Source organism: Mytilus trossulus, chromosome 5 (genome assembly GCF_036588685.1).
Source record: "Mytilus trossulus isolate FHL-02 chromosome 5, PNRI_Mtr1.1.1.hap1, whole genome shotgun sequence".
In the NCBI taxonomy this organism is placed as follows: Eukaryota; Metazoa; Mollusca; class Bivalvia; order Mytilida; family Mytilidae; genus Mytilus; species Mytilus trossulus.
The window spans coordinates 59,920,633-59,941,320 of NC_086377.1; the positions used below are offsets into that span (position 1 = coordinate 59,920,633).

Below are 20,688 nucleotides of genomic sequence, written 5' to 3' on the forward strand. Positions count from 1 at the left end.
AATTTGCAAATATAAGCATACTATTATGTACACCACAAAGGTATATATAATTTAAATTGTTTGTGTATACAAGTATTGCAATGAAACTATAACAAAGAAAATCTTACCGCATGAAAAGAGTAAACTATTCAGTCAGAATATAAAATATTTTTTCAGTTCTATTTTTCATAATGGAATAAACAAGACAAAGATTCCAAAACAATATTTTTTCATTTATTTAGACATTTCATCATTTTGTTTCAGTGAAAGGACTTTATTCTTTGACTGTAAATATTATTATACATTCCAGAATAAGAATAATCTTTATTGTCATATAAACAAATAAAAAACATGTACATATGTATGTGACAAAATTTAAAAAAAAAATATATATACAAAATATATAGTAAAAAAAAACTTGTATACATTTAAAACATTTTACTACCAAACAGCATTCATTGTAACATACACATAACTTAATATTTATATATAATTTTAATCCCATAGGATTTTATTTTGTCCCATGGGATATTGAAAATCCCATGGGATAATAAAAATCCCATGGGATTTTTTTTGTCCCATGGGACAACAAATATCCCATGGGACTGCAATTATCCCATGGGACCAAAAAAAATCCCATGGGATAATGGTCAATCCCATGGGATTTTGCCCTGTCCCATGGGATATTGAAAATCCCATGTTTTTATAATTCAAATTGCAAAATAAATATGAAAGAAACAGTAGAAAACCAATGAAATAATTGAATCCCATGTAATTCCGCACATTTTGGTTATATACATGATATTGTAGCTTTTGTTTGAGGCGGCGGCGGATTTGCAAATGAGTGTTTTGCAAATTAAAAGTGTCCAGTGTTCATACCACAACATAGGCTATCACGCCAAGGTACATAAACGACAACATTTCCTACATATGTTAGTTTAGCAGTTCGTTAAAAAAGTCAAACATTTTAAAATTCTATATCTCATTGCAGTCGCAAAAATTCCTCTCTAGTTCTCGTAGCTGACGTGGTTTGAAGTTGTTCCTTCAAGAAGATACGTCTTAATTCCAATCGGAAAGATCGACCAGATAAAATATAAATGAAAAAGTTGACACCATAGTTACAATAGGAAATAACGGACACGCACTGTTGAATAGGATAAAGGGAGATAACCATTGATACGTCTGCGTTTTCCATGGCAACCATCCAAATAAATGATATTAACACCAATGGTAACATGGTAATGAGGTATGTGAATGCGATGGCTAATAACATTAGCGTTGATTTGTGAGATCTCATTACAACACGTGACCTTGATTTGACGGCTGCTTTTCGCACGCGGTATATCTGGTACATGACTGACGTATTACATACGAGAACCAGTAAAAAAGGAAGACAGAGTACTAGTGTTAGTTGGTAAAAATAAATATGAAGTTTGATGTACTCTATGTGTTCATATGTATCGCCTTGGCACACTCCCCCGATATTTTTCATCATGATAAAACGGAATATTTGGGTGAAACACATGACCACGAATGTTGATATTATTGTCACTATAGCCCCTGTTTGAGTTCTGATCAATGTCTTTTTAAATGGAAAACACATGGCTACAACTCGCTCAGCCGCCATTCCAACAATAAGCCAAGAGGACATTAGGTAACACACGTGTTCGTAAAAGCTAAACATTTGACACGAGAGGTCGCTGTAATACGTAAAGACGCCATCTTTTTCATTGTCAACCATCATCTCATGAATCAATGTTATTTGCCGATTTATTAAACATAGGCTGTCGAATACTGCCAGCGCACACAGGAAGTGACTGTAAGATTTCTTTCGGAATGACTTTGTCTTCATCAATAAAAACGACGCAAGATTTCCAGCAATTCCAACAACGACTATAATCGGTGTTAAAATCTGCTGTGTCCAAAATCCCCATCGTCCTGGATATTGCCCTGTAATATACAAAACTTTCAGATCAAAGCACAACAGTTTAAGAATGGATATGTCTATTGGTACATTTAATAGCTTTGAATGTGTTATTTCTCACAAGAAAAAAATAGTCTGTACTGACATTTGAAAATGGGATATTATATATATTTCCAATAAACCCATATAGAGACATGATAGCTTGTGTGCGCTTCCCCGCAACAAGTTACCTTAACCAATTAATCAATCAAATTACATAACTATTTGTTGAAGATTTATCTGGAAAACAAAGTGAAACATGTGTACCGGAGAGCATGATTGATCTTACAAAATCATCTTGTCTCTAGCGGGACTCGAACCAGGGACCTCTGTGTTACTAGGGAGCGCGTTAACCGACTGAGCTTAAGACGTACTTCCTTAGCTAAACCGCTTACTGCTGACTAAGTATCTTCCACATGTTCTAATGGAAGCAATCCCGTCACAATTCCCCTACCTAATACCATTATGAGATTCACACAAACATACTAGTATAGCTAGAATTCCTCTCTAACCACCATGAGTTATTTAATTTGGCGCCAATGTAACCGGAGAGCATGAATCATCTTAGAAAGTCCTCTTTGTCTCCACCGGGACTCGAAACCGGGACCTCTAGGATTCTAGGTTTCTAGGCAGCGCGTTAACCGGCTGAGCTATAGAATTACTTCCTTAACTCAACTGCTTGCGGCTGACTAAGTATCTACTACATGTTCTAAGGGAAGCAATTCCGTCACACAGGATTGGTCGTGTAATATTGACAGTAGATCGATATTGTTTATGGTGTATCTGATATCACAAGCATTGTTCATTTTTGTAGTCTGTGCGTTAGGTGATATAGATAAAGCAAGGTTCCAACTTTATTTTTTCATATGCTCTGTTTCAAGATTTTTATGAGAAAGAAGTAAAAAAAGCAACCAAAAAAGGCAGACACTAATAGAGCTCAGGGTTCGTGTGCTCTGCTCATTTCCGAGATATAAGCCGTTGACAATTTGGCGGGAAAAAAGTCTCTCCAGATTTTTCATATTTTTTACATCGGCACCTTCTTTTCTTTCACAAAATAACAAGGATTTTATATGATTTTCAAAGATGATATTTCAAACTATATGTAATTAAATTATGGAAAGAAAAGTATGAGTTAGTGGTAAAATATTTTAATAGCACTACATGGATAAAACCAGAGGATTCCGAATATTAGGCAACAATTTAAAACCAAGAGGAGAGAACATCCATAATTTAAAAAGTTATGTCTTTGATAGCTGGTATTAATATATTATAATCAATGGTTACTTGGCAGAACCACATAACTTATGATCTCTGTTGTATCTTCTGTAATTTTATTTGTCTGTTTGTCTAATTATTTTTAGCCATATCGTTGTCAGTTTATTTTCGATCTATGAGTTTGACTGTCCCTCTTGTATCTTTCGTCACTCTTTTATAAACTTTTCCCTTTCGTATCTAACGAATAATCATTTTAAATTGCTGTTTTTCGTTCATTTATTGTACATACATTAGGCCGTTGATTATCTCGTTTGAATTGTTTTACAATGTTATGTAGGAGCCTTTCATAGCCGACTATGCGGTATGCCCTTTTGGGCTTTGCTCATTGTTGAAGACCGGAATGTGACCTATAATAGTTGTTAATTCTTTGTGTCATTTTGGTCTCTTGGCTTAATAACAATCATACCACATCTCCTTTTCATATATTGAACATAGTTCAGATTGGATTATCTCTCTTTGTTAGAAAATAAATCGCATCAAAAATAATATCAGTCTAACCCCTTGTTTTCACGCAAATCACAAATGCTGAATAGTAAATAGCTAGGTCCGATACTTGAGGGTTTGGATGGGGTTTTCATAACAGAGAATAATATAGACAAAAAATAATATACAGAACAAAGAGCACAAAAAGAAAGAATATAGAAAATAAACCAAAATGATGAAGAAAAAAAAAGAGAATAACGGGGCGCTAAAATATAATGGATACAAAATAGTTCAAACAAACAAAAAGGAATACTAGTCTAGTAGTGAAACTATCGAAACGAATCGCATTATATTCTTTTCCTCCAAATTTAGACCCTCGTCTAGAAGAAAAGTATCAAAAAAATGTACTAGCCGTTTCAACCAAGTATCTAATGCACAATAACATCACTAGTGTTAAACTGATAATCGTATCTAGAATTACGACGATCCCAATATGGCGACGGCAGAAAGGGTAAAATCTTTTCAGTCATTTTTCTCAAATGTAGCCCGTTGTTGTCACGATTTACTCAGTTACAAGGTTTTTCTATACCAATACTTTATCATATTTTTACCTATTTATGCCGTCGCCATATTGGGATCGTCGTAATTCCAGTTACGATTATCAGTTTAACACCATTGAAAATATAACCACCTCTGTGGTCTTAGCGTGACTTACCGACTGCAAATAATGTTTGGTTAGTACCATTCGACTCCATAGCCACTGCTGTTAACTGCTTGTATCAATCTGAAAATCAAAACAGATTGTAAGACATTTATAATCAAAACCCAGGAAAACATGGTTTATCCTGCCTGACACGTCCAGTTTGTTTCACCCATTCGGCAATCCTCGGGCGAATCCGCTAAGTACCCTCTTCTTAATCGGTGGAATCGGCCGAGTTGTGACAAAATGTGTTTGACCAACACAAACGAATCTCACGGAACTTATTTTGATTCGTTTACCTAATTGATTCCGTTCTAACATTTTATGTTACAAGTTTATGTTTCGATTTGACATATATCAATTAGCTATATGTGTAAATACAGTCACTATCAATTTCTATTGAGTATATAAAGCTTGTTTTTTTTAATTTTAAAGATGTACTCAGAGGCATGTTTGTAATATCGTTCTATAAATGCATGAAATATTTGCCACGGGACGTTTAATTCAACCAACAATCAATCACGATATTATATTTGTGATGTCACGATTTAATGTGAGTTAGTATATTTATAACAACAATTTGAGTATCTACAAATAAATAAAAGTTTTAAGTTTGACTTAGAATATCTATGTTTTACCGCAAAATGGTTTTGTTCTGAAAACGCGATTTCTCAAATACGTTGTGCAGTATTAAAGAAACTTTTTTGTTAATGAATCTAAGAAAACTCAAATTCGTAAAATATAAAAACAAAGTTTAGTAAACCAGACTTTGTCATATATTCTAAAAAAAGTAATTTACAACACAGACTTTTCGACTACTCCTGGTAAAAACAACCTGTAAGTCATTGTCCTCCTGTTTATTTTGTTTTGCTCCTGTTCTGATTTTTTTTAAAACAGGTCACGTAAAGAAGGTCGTTTCAATGTAAAAAAATAAAAAGTTTATTAAACCAGACTATTCGACTGTTCCTGGCCATAGCAATCTATGTGTTATTGTCCGTATGTTTGTTATATGATCCAAGATATAATTATAAGAAAACAGTGACAGTAGAAAAATAAAGGCGTGAGGTATTAAAATAGATTCATAGATGTAGACAGATTTTAATTAAAGAAACTGTGCTGATCCCAAACAATACAAAATATCTATACGACGTCTCTTTAATTATAAATTTAAATACGAAAACAACAAATTGCAATATTTTTGAAGATTGTTTCGTATAAAGCAACACAGATAATGGAGAAATTAATGCAACCTGATACATTTTTAATTCATCAAAAATGAAAGATGAAAATTAGCGTTTTATTCAATAAAACTGCATAATTAATTACATATAATGTACAAATAGTAATGCATAATGAAGTATTTTGAAAGCCCGAGTGATACATTTTTAATTTATCAAAAAATAAAAGATGAAAATTAGCGTTTTATTCAATAAAACTGCATAATTAATTACATATAATGTACAAATAGTAATGCATAATGAAGTATTTTGAAAGCCCGAGTGATACATTTTTAATTCATCAAAAATGAAAGATGAAAATTAGCGTTTTATTCAATGAAACTGCATAATTAATTATATATAATGTACAAATAGTAATGCATAAAGTAGTATTTTGAAAGCCCGAGTGATACATTTTTAATTTATCAAAAAATAAAAGATGAAAATTAGCGTTTTATTCAATAAAACTGCATAATTAATTACATATAATGTACAAATAGTAATGCATAATAAAGTATTTTGAAAGCCCGAATGATACATTTTTAATTCATCAAAAATGAAAGATTAAAAAGTGTGTTTGATTAAACAGCAAATGGAATAATATATAAAAGTACATGTACACATATTGTTGCATTGTTGACGAGTCTTGCCCTTGGATATTATTTACTGTCCTACTCACGGGGGGGGGGGGGGGGGGGGGGGGGGTAACTTCCTATTATTGGGTATACGGGAATGTGCCAAAAATATGGGTCATAATTTTGCGAGATTTTATATTATAATGACCCTACTTTTTAATGACATCCTATATTAAAATGCATTTACGTTTGATAACTGTATATTGATTTGGGGTACTATGATCTACATATCATATATAAATATGCTATTGAGAATATATAACGATAAGATATATGTGCGCCACACGATGTCAATTCATATAAAAACTTATGGGTAGCTGGTATATTTGTGAATTATAAGTGATGATGATGTAGTGCTTATACAAGCATGGGTCATATTTTAAATATTGTATATAAGTATAGGTCATTCTTTCTTATTTATATAACTATAGGTACTGAATTTCAGTGAATGTTATATTAAAATGGGTACGTTTTTTGAGGCAAAAATGGCACACCCCTACCAAAAAAATATCGAAGGTACCCACCCAGCCCCCCACCGATCCCCCCCCTCCCCGGGTGGTCCTACTTACTTGATTTTATTTGAAATACGTCTTTCAATAACACTAGTAATTTTGGGGCCCTTTATAGCTTGTTGTTCGGTGTGAGCCAAGGCTCCGTGTTGAAGGCCGTACTTTAACCTATAATGGTTTACTTTTTAAATTATTATTTGGATGGAGAGTTGTCTCATTGGCACTCACACCACATCTTCCTATATCTATTTTAGTATAGTTTGTTAAATCATGTCAGTACCGAAGTACTGACTACTGAGATGGTGATACCCTCGGGGACTGATAGCCCACCAGCAGAGGTATCGGCACCGGGAAGATGTAAAAATGGAAAACAACACGTTTAATAATTTATTGCTATGATAGTATGGAAAAATACTTCCTCTAGTAAATAAACCAGAGACATAGATACCAGCCTTTGTTTTGAATAAAATTATTCCGTTAAAAATGTAGTTCATCAATAAAATGATGAACGACTCGTTAATTAGAAAAATACGAAACTTTATAAATCATAAAATTCAATATAACTGTCAAACCGCTTGTCGGCAGCAAATCGGTCTTAATCATCAGACTCACTTCTGCGTTTAATTTCATTGATTTTTAAGGTTTAGATTAAATAATGACGGCATCTTCCTGCCGCTCCCTTTAGAATTTATAATTCACGGTAATGGATTTTAATCATTTCTTTTTGATACATTGGATATTATTTCAGAATATGTAACGATTTGCATAATTATACGAAGCAACTAGAAAATGAGACACACGCATATCAATTTTTAAAAATACGTCTACCAAAGCATTTTTTTTCTCTAATAAATTTAGTGAGATAAAAAAAAAGTAACGATTTTCTTCTGGCTTTTCAATCACTTCACCTCTCAAGCAAATAAAATTTCGGATTATTTTGGTATCATACCACACGAAAAGTATGATTATATACAAAATATGATTTATTTTTTTATTTTTATAATTTATTTTTTTAAGCTGCTTTTATCGTGTTTTTTTGTATGTTGTGATGTTATACTATTGTTCAGAAAAAGGGAGAAGATTTGGTACTATTAAAACGTTTAATCTTGCAAATGTTTGCACCTGTCCTAAGTCAGGAATCTGATGTACAGTAGTTGTCCTTTGTTTAATATGTAATTTGTACGTGTTTCTCGTTTCTCGTTTTTATATACATGTAGATTAGACCGTTAGTTTTCCCGTTTGAATGGTTTTACACTAGTAATTGTGGGACCCGTCATAGCTTGTTCTTCGTTGTGAGCCAAGGCTATGTGTTGAAGGCGGTACATTGACCTATAATGGTTAACTTCAATATAATATTGTTATTTGGATGGAGAGTTGTCTCATTGGCACTTACACCACATCTTCCTATAATATCTTTTTACAAATATACTATTTGTTTCAAATATCGATGTTGCTATAAGCCACCTTGATGGCGATTCATAGCCATGTTCCCAACAAATCACACTGTATGTGTGTATAGGCAAATCACCATGGACATATATATTCTGTGCACATTCAAGCAAAAATATGGTCATGAGTACACAGTTATCGTCCTTTGACGAATATAGTCACTTATGTGGACAGTATGTTATTTGCCAATTTTTTGTTGTTGAACGCCCCTTTAAAAAAAAATTTTTTATGTTGTATGCTTCTAATAGAAAGCAGAGGGGACTGGGGTGAAGTTACACAGTAAAAAAAATGGGTCAAGTGATTTAAAGTTAAGTAGTGATTTGGTCCAGCTAAAAAAGGTTAAAAATTAGCACTTCTGAAGCTGTAAAAAGATTCCAAGACCCCCTTAACACAAAATGTTCCACATTTAAGTTGGAGCCGAAGAAGTATTCTATAATTTTGATACAATTTGTCCCAAAAATAGTACAATACACTTTAAAATATTAAGTTAAGAAAGCGGAGGTCGATTTTTTTAATTTTCATTTCTTGTCTAAAAGTAATGTACTACGAAATAACTCGGATCTAATCTATGCCTTATAAATTTATACTACCGTGTACTATTAGAGAAAAATATTCATTTGAATTCTTAAACAATATAAAAAAAAAACGAAAGAACGTTTTTGAGCCATGTCTTTGACTTTTGAGATATGTATATTTCGACTCTCATTAATGTTGCGCAATCTGAAGACACAAGTCAAAAACACATTGATGTCGCCATAAGACAATATATTTATTACACTAACTGCGTCATCTGTACGTGAGGGTATGGATGAGGGTTCCTAAAATGTATTCTGTCGATCTTTACTAATGCTATTTTTCTGTATTCTTTATAAATCTTTTATCCTTTTTTCTGTATTCTTTATAAATCTTTTATCCTTTTTTCTGTATTCGTTATAAATCTTTTATCATTTTTTCTGTATTTTTTTTATAAAATTGAGAATGGAAATGGGGAATGTGTCAAAGAGACAAGCACCCGACCAAAGAAAAAAACAACAGCAGCAGGTCACCAACAGGTCTTCAATGTAGCGAGAAATTCCCGCACCCGGAGGCTTCCTTCAGCTGGCCCCTTTATTTTTATTAATTTTTCTGTATTCTTTATATTAAAGAAAATGGTTTCTCACTATTCATTATTGTTTTGGGTTCAATTTTAGTAAAAAAATATCTTTAATAATTTTCCCCTAATATTCTATTCTGATACCCCATTCCCCCATTCTGACCCACGTAAATGTAAACGTCCCTTAAATTATCTGTAGATTTTTTAATAATTATTCAAGTAAATAAACGATTGTGTCATTTTATAGGGATAGTTTTGCGTAAACAGTTCTTCATAATTTACAATATTACATCATTTAGTGCGTAGTAGGTGCTGCAGTAAATGTTGTGTCAGAATCTGATTGGTCAATAATCAATAATAATTTGTTTGTTCTGATAAAATAGTATTTACAATATTGCACAATGCTGATTTTTTTACATCATTCATTACGTAAATGCTGCAATAAATTTTGTGTCAGAATCTGATTAGTTAATAATCAATAATTATAATTTGTTTGTTCTGATAAAACGGTATTTATGGACTATTTATGTACCGTGTTGTCAAACAAGATAATTCTATAAAGATGTTATTTAGATGACTTTGTTAATGATAAAGATGTGTCATTATTTGAGTGCTGCGATAAAATTGTTTTCAGTTTAGATTGTACAGTAAAACCTGACTAAACCGAACCCGAACCCTTTCGGGACATAAGATGTTGTTCGGTTTTGACAGGTATTCGGTTTCATCAGGATCACAATGCATAAAATGTGATATGATTGGTCTTCAAAACAAGTTTGGATTAGACAGGTTTCCGGTTTATTCAGGGTTCGGTTTAATCAGGTTTCACTGTATTCAGTAGTTAAATCTAATAACATAAGATATTTAAAGACTTTATCAAATGGGTATATATAAAAAAGAAGATGTGGTATGATTGCCAATGAGACAACTGTTAACAAGAGACCAAAATGACACAGAAATTAACAACTTTAGGTCACCGTACGGCCTTCAACAATGAGCAAAGCCCATACCACATAAACAGCTATAAAAGGCCAACAAATGACAATGTAAGACAATCGGACATCTTTGGCTTATTTTAAACAGACAAACTATCCTTGATTGATGAATTATTGCTAAGCATCGACCTAAAGTTTGAGTTGGAGTTCTGAGTTTTATTTCGCTTTAGAGTTGAAGTTCGAGTTTTAAAAAATAATTATTGTATACTCATTTTAAAGACCTTAGTAACAATGACCTCTTGCTATTCACCTACTTGTTTTACCATTATTGGTGGACATAGGCGTTTATCAGATCCAGGGGGCTGGGGGGGGGGGGGGGGGGGCTTGATTAAATAGGTAATCACTGAAGTATGACTGGAGCGGGTCCCTCCATTAGGCCAGCCAGCGCCCCCTTATGCAAAGTTCTGAATCCGCCACTGGTTGGAGATGCTTTTCGGCAATTCTACCACATCTACTTATTTGTATATCTGTACATACATATGTACAGGATCGCTAACACCAGGTCGGACTCCCGCGTTAAGGGAAATTCTATTAAAAAATGTCATAGTTCAGCTTATATTCTTTATTTTCTATTGCAATAGCGAAACAAAATCAGAGTTGTCGTTCGTATTCTAACCGCTTTAACGAGTCAATTAATTAATTTTGGGTCAAATTCATCACCAAAGTGTCAAAACCACCTACAATATATACTAAGAACATTAAAGACCCGAAGATAAATTGAAAATATAGCAAATACGAGTACTTTCAATGCTCATTATTCTTCTAGAAGGATCTGGATGAGTTTCTAAGAATAGAAAACAATAAGAAAGCTTGCAAAATAAAGCGAAAACAATTGCGAAAATCAGGCAAAAAAATAATAAATAGAGAAAAATAACGTGCTGAAATATAATATATATAGAAGAATGGACAGTTTATTTGGATTAGAGAAAATTACTTAAAAATTTAAAGAATATAGAATTTGATGACCCCCACAAGACCATCTTATATCGAAAGCGAGGCTATTTATCTGACTGGATTTTTAGCGTACAGGACCCATCAATCATAAATGCTAGACTAAGCGTGTCGCTAACATTACTGGGTCGATATTTCAATAAAATCATAAGATAACACAAATTGTTAATAAAGAAATGCATTTTCTTACGAATCTATAATGTTAAAAGGGATAAATATAGTGAAGACAAAGATCGCACTTTTCGATGACGTCATAAAAATTGTTGTCTTTCAATTCAATTTATTTTTAATAATAAAATTTTACAAAGAGTGTTGCGTATATGATCTATAATGTTAAAAGGGATAAATATAGTGAAGCAAAGAACTAGCACTTTCGTGACGTCATAAAAATCGTTGTCTTTTCAATTCAATTTATTTTAATAATAAAACTTTACAGAGTGTTGCATATTAATTGACCTTTCGATAAATTTTCTTCAATGATATTAAATTGTGTCACTTTTACGATGGAAAAATTCAATATTTAAAATTATTATTAGTTTTAATAAATACCGGCTTTTGTTACGTTGATTTACGTGGTAAATGTAATATTTTCCAGTTAAATAAAAGTATGGTAAAATCCTTTTGTGATTGAAACGCATACGAATTCAATAAATTACAGCATTTTTCAGAATGCCAGATTCAAAAATATTTGGATTTTAAAAATCTAATATAAACTATCAAAAGAGAGCTGATATATCTAGAAAATGACTATTTTATATAGTATAGGATTGAGCTTAATCATTCATGAACATAATTTGTAAATTTTATTTCAGTTTTACATAGTCTTTTAGTGGGTCAGGGTACAGAAAAGAGATAAAGAATAATTAAATGAAGGAAAAGGAATAATGACCAAAGGCTCGGGGGGGGGGGGGGGGGGGAGGGGGAAGGTACATGTAGGAGGATTTGATAATATAAAAGTTTGAGAAAAATGAGAAAAACGTATAACGAAAATAGAAAAACGATCTAAAAATATAGAGTAGACATAAAAGACCCCTTTCAGACCACCATGTTAAAAAAGAATTAAAGAAGAAATTGCTATGGCGAGCTGTACAACAGCTTAAAGTCGAGATACATGTATGCACGTCAATTACAAATGTAGATACATGTGTCTCAGCTATATATACCATACATCAGAAATCTGAATAATTAACTGAAATAAATAAGACGACACTAGTTTAAAAACAAAGTTGAATTCTGAATCACAATAAAAAGTAGGGTGCTCAGTCAACAATTTGATCTATTTTGGTTAAGGGATAACACCTTTTAAGTCCCCCGCTGGAAATGTAGGTCCAGTGCTATCGATAAAACGTCTAGGCACTAACAGGGTTTCGTACATCTCTATTATAGCTGACTATTCGGTATGAGATTTTTTTTATTGTTGAAGACCCGAAGATGACTTAAAATGCTTAAATCATTTCTACCTCATTTAGACTGTCTTTGGGACAACCACATATTTCCTTATTTTACATAATGAAACGGTGTGAGATTTGCTCATTGTTGGAGACCGGGCAATGAACTTTAGTAGCTTAAGGTTCTGGATAGTTACATCATTAGCAACTATATTTCATACCTTATTTTATATAATGTTTTGGTGTGAAATTTGCTCATTGTTGAAGACTGGGTGTTTTTCTGTAGCTGCTTAATTCATTTCTTCGTCATTTAGGACTTTCCAGGATATATATTGTTATATCTTAGACAACCATACATTATTTTTTTGTTTTACATAATAAAACGGTAGGAGATTTGTTCATTGTTGAAGATCTGGCGATATAGCTGCTTAAGGTCCTGGATAATTATATCACATACATTTCATTATTTTAGATAATGACACCTTAACAATCCATTATCAAAATAGTTTTTATTTTCTGTAAGATCTATCAAATTACCAGCTGCTTGACAGACTTGCAGATGTTTTTATTTATTGCGAATTTGTATTTGCTGCATATCCGCTTCACAGTGTTTTTGATTATGATCAAGGACCGGTTGTTTCGGAGTCAGAATAGTGCGCATGTCCTGGTGGGAAGACATTTTGTTTAACTTATGTTTCGTTTGATGGTTGTTGTTGTGGTGTTGTTGGTTTTTTTTTTGCTGTATGTCTTGTTTTTTAATCACAGAGAATAATTATGGTCGAACACAAACCAAAATCAGCTGGTTGTCAAAGGAACAATAGTTTTCAATAGGCTATTTGCCAATTCCCGTAATTGACCCGGTAATTAGTAAGAGATCCCTAATTTGGTTGTCTCCCTTATGACGGACATTATTTTTATTTATTTACAATGGAGACAGAGCAAATTTACCTGTGCGTAATGTGAGTAAGTTATAAGGTTTTAAAATCTTTTAATTACATTAATTTGTTGTTTAGCTCAATACTTACAACATCAGAAAAAAAAATTCATGAAAAAATAGTTAAACCGCAGATACATCAATTTCAATTCAGCATGCTTTGCATTGGCAAAAGGGATTCTTGTCCGGTATGGAACCAGCCTACGATTGACAAAGGGAAGTAATTTGTTTAAAAAGTGTGTAACAATAGAATCAAATCGGTAATTGGCAAATGGACTATTTGTCATACTCTTTTTGGAAATGAAAATGTATTCAGTTTATCAGTCGGAACACAAAAAGTACATATGGTCCGAGTACACAGTTATTTCGTAGTGCATTTCTTTTAGACAATAAATGAAAATTAAAAAAATCCCACCTGCGCTACTAATATTTTTACAGTGTGTTGTACTACTTTTGGGACAAATTATATCAAAATTATAGAAAACTTCATCAGCGCTAACTCAAAATATGGACAATTGTATGTTGAGGGGGTCTTGAAATCTTTTGACAGCTTCCGAAGTGCTACATATATGTAATTTTTTACCTTTTTCAGCTGGACTTAATTACTACTTTACATTAATATTTATGACCCAAATTTTTTTACAGTGTCATTTCACCCCCCAACTTGCAATGTGAGGCATAAAACATGGAGAAATAAATTTGAAAGTGGTATAACAAACATTGGCAAGTAACACACTGTCCACACTAAGGACTATATTTGTACTCGGACCATAAAACACATGCATAAAAAAAAATACATTATAAAGTGACAAACTATTCTACTCATCCCTAAAAAAAAAGTTGTTTTCGAATGTACTTTAATTTCCTTGATTAAACAAATTGATTTCTTGAAAAGGAATATATGTTATATTCAAATGTTTCTGTATATGATGAATTGAGGATGGTTTAAATGGATCAAATATATCTTGATTAATTTAATAATGAAATACACTATGGCCTTTCACAATCGAATTTATAAAATTATTTACTCTTATATGATTTATCACTAGATGTTCCAACGTCACTTTGGAGTGTTTCAATTTAAATATTACAGGAGTGAAAAAAAATGTGAGAGAAGATTCTGAGCGAGTGGTGGTAAAAGACCGGAAAGACTTAGACGTGACGAATTTCACTTCTCTTACGATACCTAGGGTAAAGGATTCCACACCTTGGTTAACTTTCTGGATAGATGTGCACATTACTAGTACTAGTATATCAATTGCCAATTGGACATGTTCAACAGTAACGTTCGGCCGATATTCAAATGGGTAATACTAGTTGTTGAAAAGAAAGTACACGTTGTTCTGAACTTAGACTTGGTCCTCTCTCCTAAATGCCGATACGTTATGACCTGCAATGCCAGTTTTCAAGTACAATGTACTTGGTATGAATTTGTGGCAACCAAATGACCATGAACAATTGACCACCAATAGATACATTTTAACACAGCTTGCGTTTGTAAGATACGCTTGACATTTACTAGATCCATTAATCAAAGTACTGAAGTACTGAACATCGGATGACCACAAGTTCTTATGGATGGTCTTGAGCACTTGTCTCAGAAAAAAATCACATATCTCTTTATCTGAAACTGAGATTAATGTACAGAGATTAATTTTTTTTCTGAGACAACAAGTTCGTTCGTGGATGATGAGTAAATGACAGGAAATTCAACTTCACCGTAATAACTAATATATTGAAGTGATACAAATCAGTATACACTAATTTCTTGTTATATCATATTCAAATAACAGTTATATTTATATATGATTTCCATTCATTTGTATATCATTCTATTCTACTATTCTAATAATAGTTAAATGCAAGTGAGTGGTGGTCACTTTTATGTAAACATTCGATTTTCTAAAAGATTGGATACGAGAAGGCATTCATATTTTCCCGCAAAACCAATTACAGAGCTACCAGTCATTGCCGGTATTGTCGCGAAACGTTCTTTGAGATATTTTTCCGCATGCCCTTACACAATTTTTCAATAACGGTGCATTGATGTTATTAATGATTTTTTCTAACTACAAAACATTTTTATATTATTAGTTTATGTTGTATACACACATATTTTATCAGTTTTCATTGAACAGATGTTTTTATATCAAAGGATAAGGAATTTTATGGTGAGCTCGTTTATGTACGCGTGTTTATCATGAATATAGATCGGTCACAAACCCAAAACTAATTTACATAATGGTAATCTAGACGATAGCAATACATCGAAATGACCTCAAGGTCATCGCGATGTAAAAATAGGGCGTAGAAATGACACTAATGAGGGATGAGCAAACGTTTGTTTCTCGTGAAGTGACCAGAAACCTTATGGAAACTCAATTGTGTCAGTTCTGAAAGCTGTTGTTTTCGTTTTCATCCGAAGTCCCATTTGTTTAAAATGCAGCAAAAGGATGATATGTACACGAACACAAAAATTGAAGGAATACTAATTTAAATCATGAATATTTTAAAAATGACAAATATAAAACACGTTTTCAATTTCCACTGACCTATTTTCTACAACTGTAAATGGAATAATGTCATGTTTATGTCTACAAACGATGGAAATAGTTTTCTAATTATTAGCACTAGTGCTATCTATTCTGGAACAGTGTGATTTTAAGTTTAATTCTAATGCACAGCCGTGTTCTCAATTTCCTTTTGAAGGTAGCAACCTGCTAAGATTAGAATTCTAGTCTGAAAACAGTCATTATTTAATTTCAATTTCCACTACTTTAAACTCCTGGAGGGAAACAAATCAGACAAACTATATACTATTGAAAATATTTCTATCTCAACACTTTTTCTTAAATTGATATTCATTTCCTACTGTAAAATTTAAATTGCAAAGTCAGCAATATGCTGTGCATCGTGTAAGATAAAAATGAACATGTCTGTGAGTTCCGCGGTGTAAAATTATGTGAAATAATTCTAAAAGTATTCTGCACGCATTTATCTTTATGTATACTTTTTAATCGTGTTATAATCGGAGTTTTATTATAGGTTTTCTATCAAAATGACCTTGTAACATATATACGAATCACGGTGTTTTTAATGTCTACTTTTAGGTACAGACGTTTTTGAGTTTTCCTTCGTGTATCGAACTTAATATGTTTAATGTCACGGTCACATATGTATTCTATTTCTTTTTACATTTCACACCTGGGTTGTAAACACTTTTTATAAAGATATAGACAAACTTTATATCCAAAGTTATCCATGCTACTAGTTTTTTGGGGGGGCCTTTATAGCTTACTGTTCGGTGTGAGCCAAGGCTCCATGTTGAAGACCGTACCTTATTCTATAATAGTGTTTACTTTTATTAATTGTGACTTGGATGGATAGTTGTCTAGTTGGCACACATACCACATATTCCTATACGTGTAATACCACAATTGATTTCCCCTATTAGTCTTTGTTAAATTTGCACTTTTCAAACAATTGTGCATACGTTCAGGAATTTCATATTCAATCTTTTATGGCAATATTCTTTACAAATCACAAAAATGTCAGTATTCACCTCAAACGCTCACATAACCATTAAACAGACTTAGAAGGAGGGATATAGTTACGATAATGTTGTCAGGTCATTAAAGATTGCAGTTTTTGGTTTTAATATAGATTTACTTATAAGGTCTTAAACTTTGCATCGGAATTAAACACATTTATTCTAAAACCAGTTGTTGGCATGACACGGGTTAAGTTCTTCTCATATATTTCACGATGGTATAATACTTAACCCCTTATGAGAGGGATTGTGCCTGATATTCATATAAAGAAGACATAATCTTTCACTCAGTTTAATTGAGGATGGGAGCTGGCATGTCAGTAACTGATAGCAGTCTGTTATTATTTATGTATTATTGTCATTTTCTTTATTTTCTTTTGTTTCATATTCTGACACCAAACTCGGACTTCTCTTACACTGAGTTTAACTGTGCGTATTGTTGTGTATTTGTTTTTTCCACATTGGCTAGAGGTATACGGGGCGCGTTGAGATCTAAATAAACAAGCACTACCCCGCTGCAATTTTGCGCCTGTCTCAAGTCAAGAGACCCTGGTCTTTGTAAGTCTTAAATTCAAATTAAAGACTCAGCAACACGAACCCCACCAAAACCGGGGATGGTTTCAGGTGTTTTAGAAGGGTAAACATATCCTGCTCCACATGTGACAGCCGTCGTACCGCTCATTTTAGTACAAACCCGGTAAACTGTCTAATTCGGTAGTCCTATTCGTGAAAATAAAATGGAATTATAGCTACGACATAATGATTGTTTAACCTAATTTGCCGGTGGCAGTAAAAATTCACAGGAAATCTTTTGTTACAAAAACTACCTATAGTTGTATTTTAACATTTGATTGGTTCTCGACCTGAAAATGCATGCGATATTTGCCACTTGACGTTAAGCTTTTTTCAATCTTTTAATCAGTTCTATGATTGTAAATTTCTCTGAAGGACAATAGACGAAAGAATCTTAAGTTCCAGCACTTTTTTTTAACTGTTGTTAAATAAGCCTGTTTGGAATATTTCTTCGAGAGATTAGTCTCCTTGAATTTTGATGAAAAATTTGTGAAAATATCCCATCGCGTAATTAAACATTTTAAATAAACAGCATCAAAAGCAGGAAAAACACAAAGCAAAAACTTTCTTCAACGTCATTTGGATTCTAGTGAAGAGTTGTCTCATTGACATTCAAACCGCATCTCTTTATTATTATATTTGCTCTAGAAATCACCACTTTTTTACATGAAAGAACAATTAAGCTTCGGTAAACAATTGTGGAAAAAATGCCTCTTAATTCGATGGCATACAATGCAGCAGATATTTTATTCGGCTTCAAGGTATTTGTATTATAAATGTATCATAAAATATCTGGTAGACAATCTTTGACGAAGGACAGCTATAACAGAATTTTTCCTTGCTTCTTTTGTAAGTCTTATTGCGGGGTATTTTCATTTATCTCCTAACAAAAAACACAACAATATATTTCAATATAAAACAAGAAGATGTTGTATGATTGCCAATGAGACAACTCTCCACAAGAGACCAAACCCAGAAATTAACAACTATATAGTTCACCGTACGGCCTTCAACAATATGTTTACAAAGATAGTTTTCTTAATTTTCTTTTTACAAAAATAACGGTAATAAAACGGCAACTGTTATATTGATGGAGAGTTGTCTCATTGGCACTCACACCACATCTTCCTATATCTAATAATAAGTAAAAATACAATTTTCGACATACGGTTATTACGAAATAGAAAAATAAATTGTTAGTTGATTTAGTTTTTTTCTTTCATTGTATAAGATTGAAAGAACTATCAGCAGATTCTATGGTGTTTAACAACTTAACATTAAAAACAATCACGGAGCGAACGAAAATCTCGAAAAAGTAGTTTTAAAAAATGATAAAAATAAAAGAAACATACTTATATCCAACTTCATAAAGGACAGCAAACCTAGAACTGATAAAAAAAAAGCCTTTTAAAGGTTAACAATATACTTAAATATTAAATACAACAATCAGTATCATTATACCTCTTGTTAACTTTCCTGAATAAATAATTGAAAATCTTCAAGTATAATCACAATCCTTAAAAGTTTCTTCGTACTAGAAAAAAACTAATAACGAAGAAGAAAACAAAATAAAATATAATTCTTAAAAACGTAGTTTTCTAATAAAAAAAAATAATAAATAAATGAAACATACCTTCAGTCAACTTTTCCAAATAAATAATTGAAATTCTTCAATTATCCTATCCTTGTTCTTTTATTTTGATCATTGATAGAACTGTAAAAATACTTGATCGATTACTTATCGCAGAACCTTAAAAGTAGTCTGATAACACATTCTCTGTGTATTGCCTTCATTTTGATAAGATTTCAGTATTAACAAATTTAATTAAACTTCAAAGACTCTCACATACTTACAAATTTTGGATAACATTTCTTTTCTTTATCATTTTTGGATAACCCTGTTGTATTCGCGGATCAAAGGTATAAGGTCATATAGATTTGGTGTGTGAAGAATACGTTTCAGGTGTGAAATGTACATAAGATAGGTATATGTCGGATTAACCCATGTATGTTTCTGAAACTTATTTCTAAATTCATTTTAGTTGTTTTAAAATCGGGACGTTTCGAGACAATCAATCAATCATTAAAAACTGTAAAGAATGTGTAGGATTGATCCAACTATCGCAAAAAAAAAAAAGATTTAAAGCGCAACAAAAAATTTAAATCGGATGTAAAGAAATTTCTGTCAAAAAAGGAAAGCAACAATTTTGATAGAAAAATTATAGCCTGTTACTGGTTAAATGATCTAGTCAATTTCGTCGTCAAATATGATTTTAATAGAATTAGTTTTGAACTTGCCAAAATCATGATGTCCTATTCTTGTAACTATATTTTAATAATGTAAGACTTTATGACTGTATCATAAATGGAACCCATTGGAATTTCTTTGAGACTTTCATGGGCAATCCAGATTAAACTAAATAATTATTTTGAGATTTTGAAAACCTGACTAAACCGAATCCTTTCGGGTCATTGGGTGTTGTTCGGTTTTGGCAGGTATTCGGTTTCATAGGGTTCACAATGCATAAAATGTGACATGATTGGTCTTCATAACAAGTTAAGATTAGACAGGTTTCCGGCTTATTCAGGTTTCACTGTAGTATGTTTACATTTAATTTGCGCGTTGTTGTGTCTGCCTCTCGTCTTTGTTAGTCTTATGTGCTATTTAGATTGGTTGGTGTGTGTTTCAGAGTTAAGTGTGACGTACAATTTTCCGCTAATCTAGTATACATTTGTAAGGTGTCAGCTGAAGCCAACCTCCGGCTGCGCAATTTTCTCGCTGTGTTGAAGACACATTGGTGGTCTTCGGCTGTTTTCTGGACTTTTGTTGGGTTGTTCACTCTTTTGACACATTCCCTGTTTCCATTTTCAGTTTCATTTCATGTCTACGATTACTATACTGCTTTTGTAATGTTTTACGTTGATATTTGATCAAATTAATCTACAATGTAACTATTTATCTCGAATACAGAAAAGTTGCTCAATCAACTTGACTCTATATTTACCATGTTAACGATAAGCGGTATAATATTGGCGCATAAAAAATACTATTTCAAC

General features: G+C 32.4%; 1 protein-coding gene across 1 annotated transcript; it reads right to left on the reverse strand.

Annotated features, from left to right (window-relative positions):
- Window positions 1–908: 908 nt before the first annotated feature.
- On the reverse strand, window positions 909–19,364 carry LOC134719766 (growth hormone secretagogue receptor type 1-like). The gene is made up of 3 exons (XM_063582724.1): window positions 19,265–19,364; window positions 4,356–4,424; window positions 909–1,929 (listed from the first exon to the last, which is right to left on the reverse strand). Exons 2-3 carry the CDS (start codon window positions 4,393–4,395, stop codon window positions 962–964), a joined length of 1,008 nt encoding a protein of 335 aa, XP_063438794.1. The 5' UTR covers window positions 4,396–4,424; window positions 19,265–19,364; the 3' UTR covers window positions 909–961.
- Window positions 19,365–20,688: the final 1,324 nt, after the last annotated feature.

Excerpts from the sequence above, each read along its gene's own strand:
- LOC134719766 (XM_063582724.1), bottom strand. The coding sequence starts at position 4,395 with ATGGAGTCGAATGGTACTAACCAAACATTATTTGCAGTCG. Across the intron at positions 1,930-4,355 it reads CCAAACATTATTTGCAGTCG|GGCAATATCCAGGACGATGG; the intron begins GTAAGTCACGCT and ends TGTATATTACAG.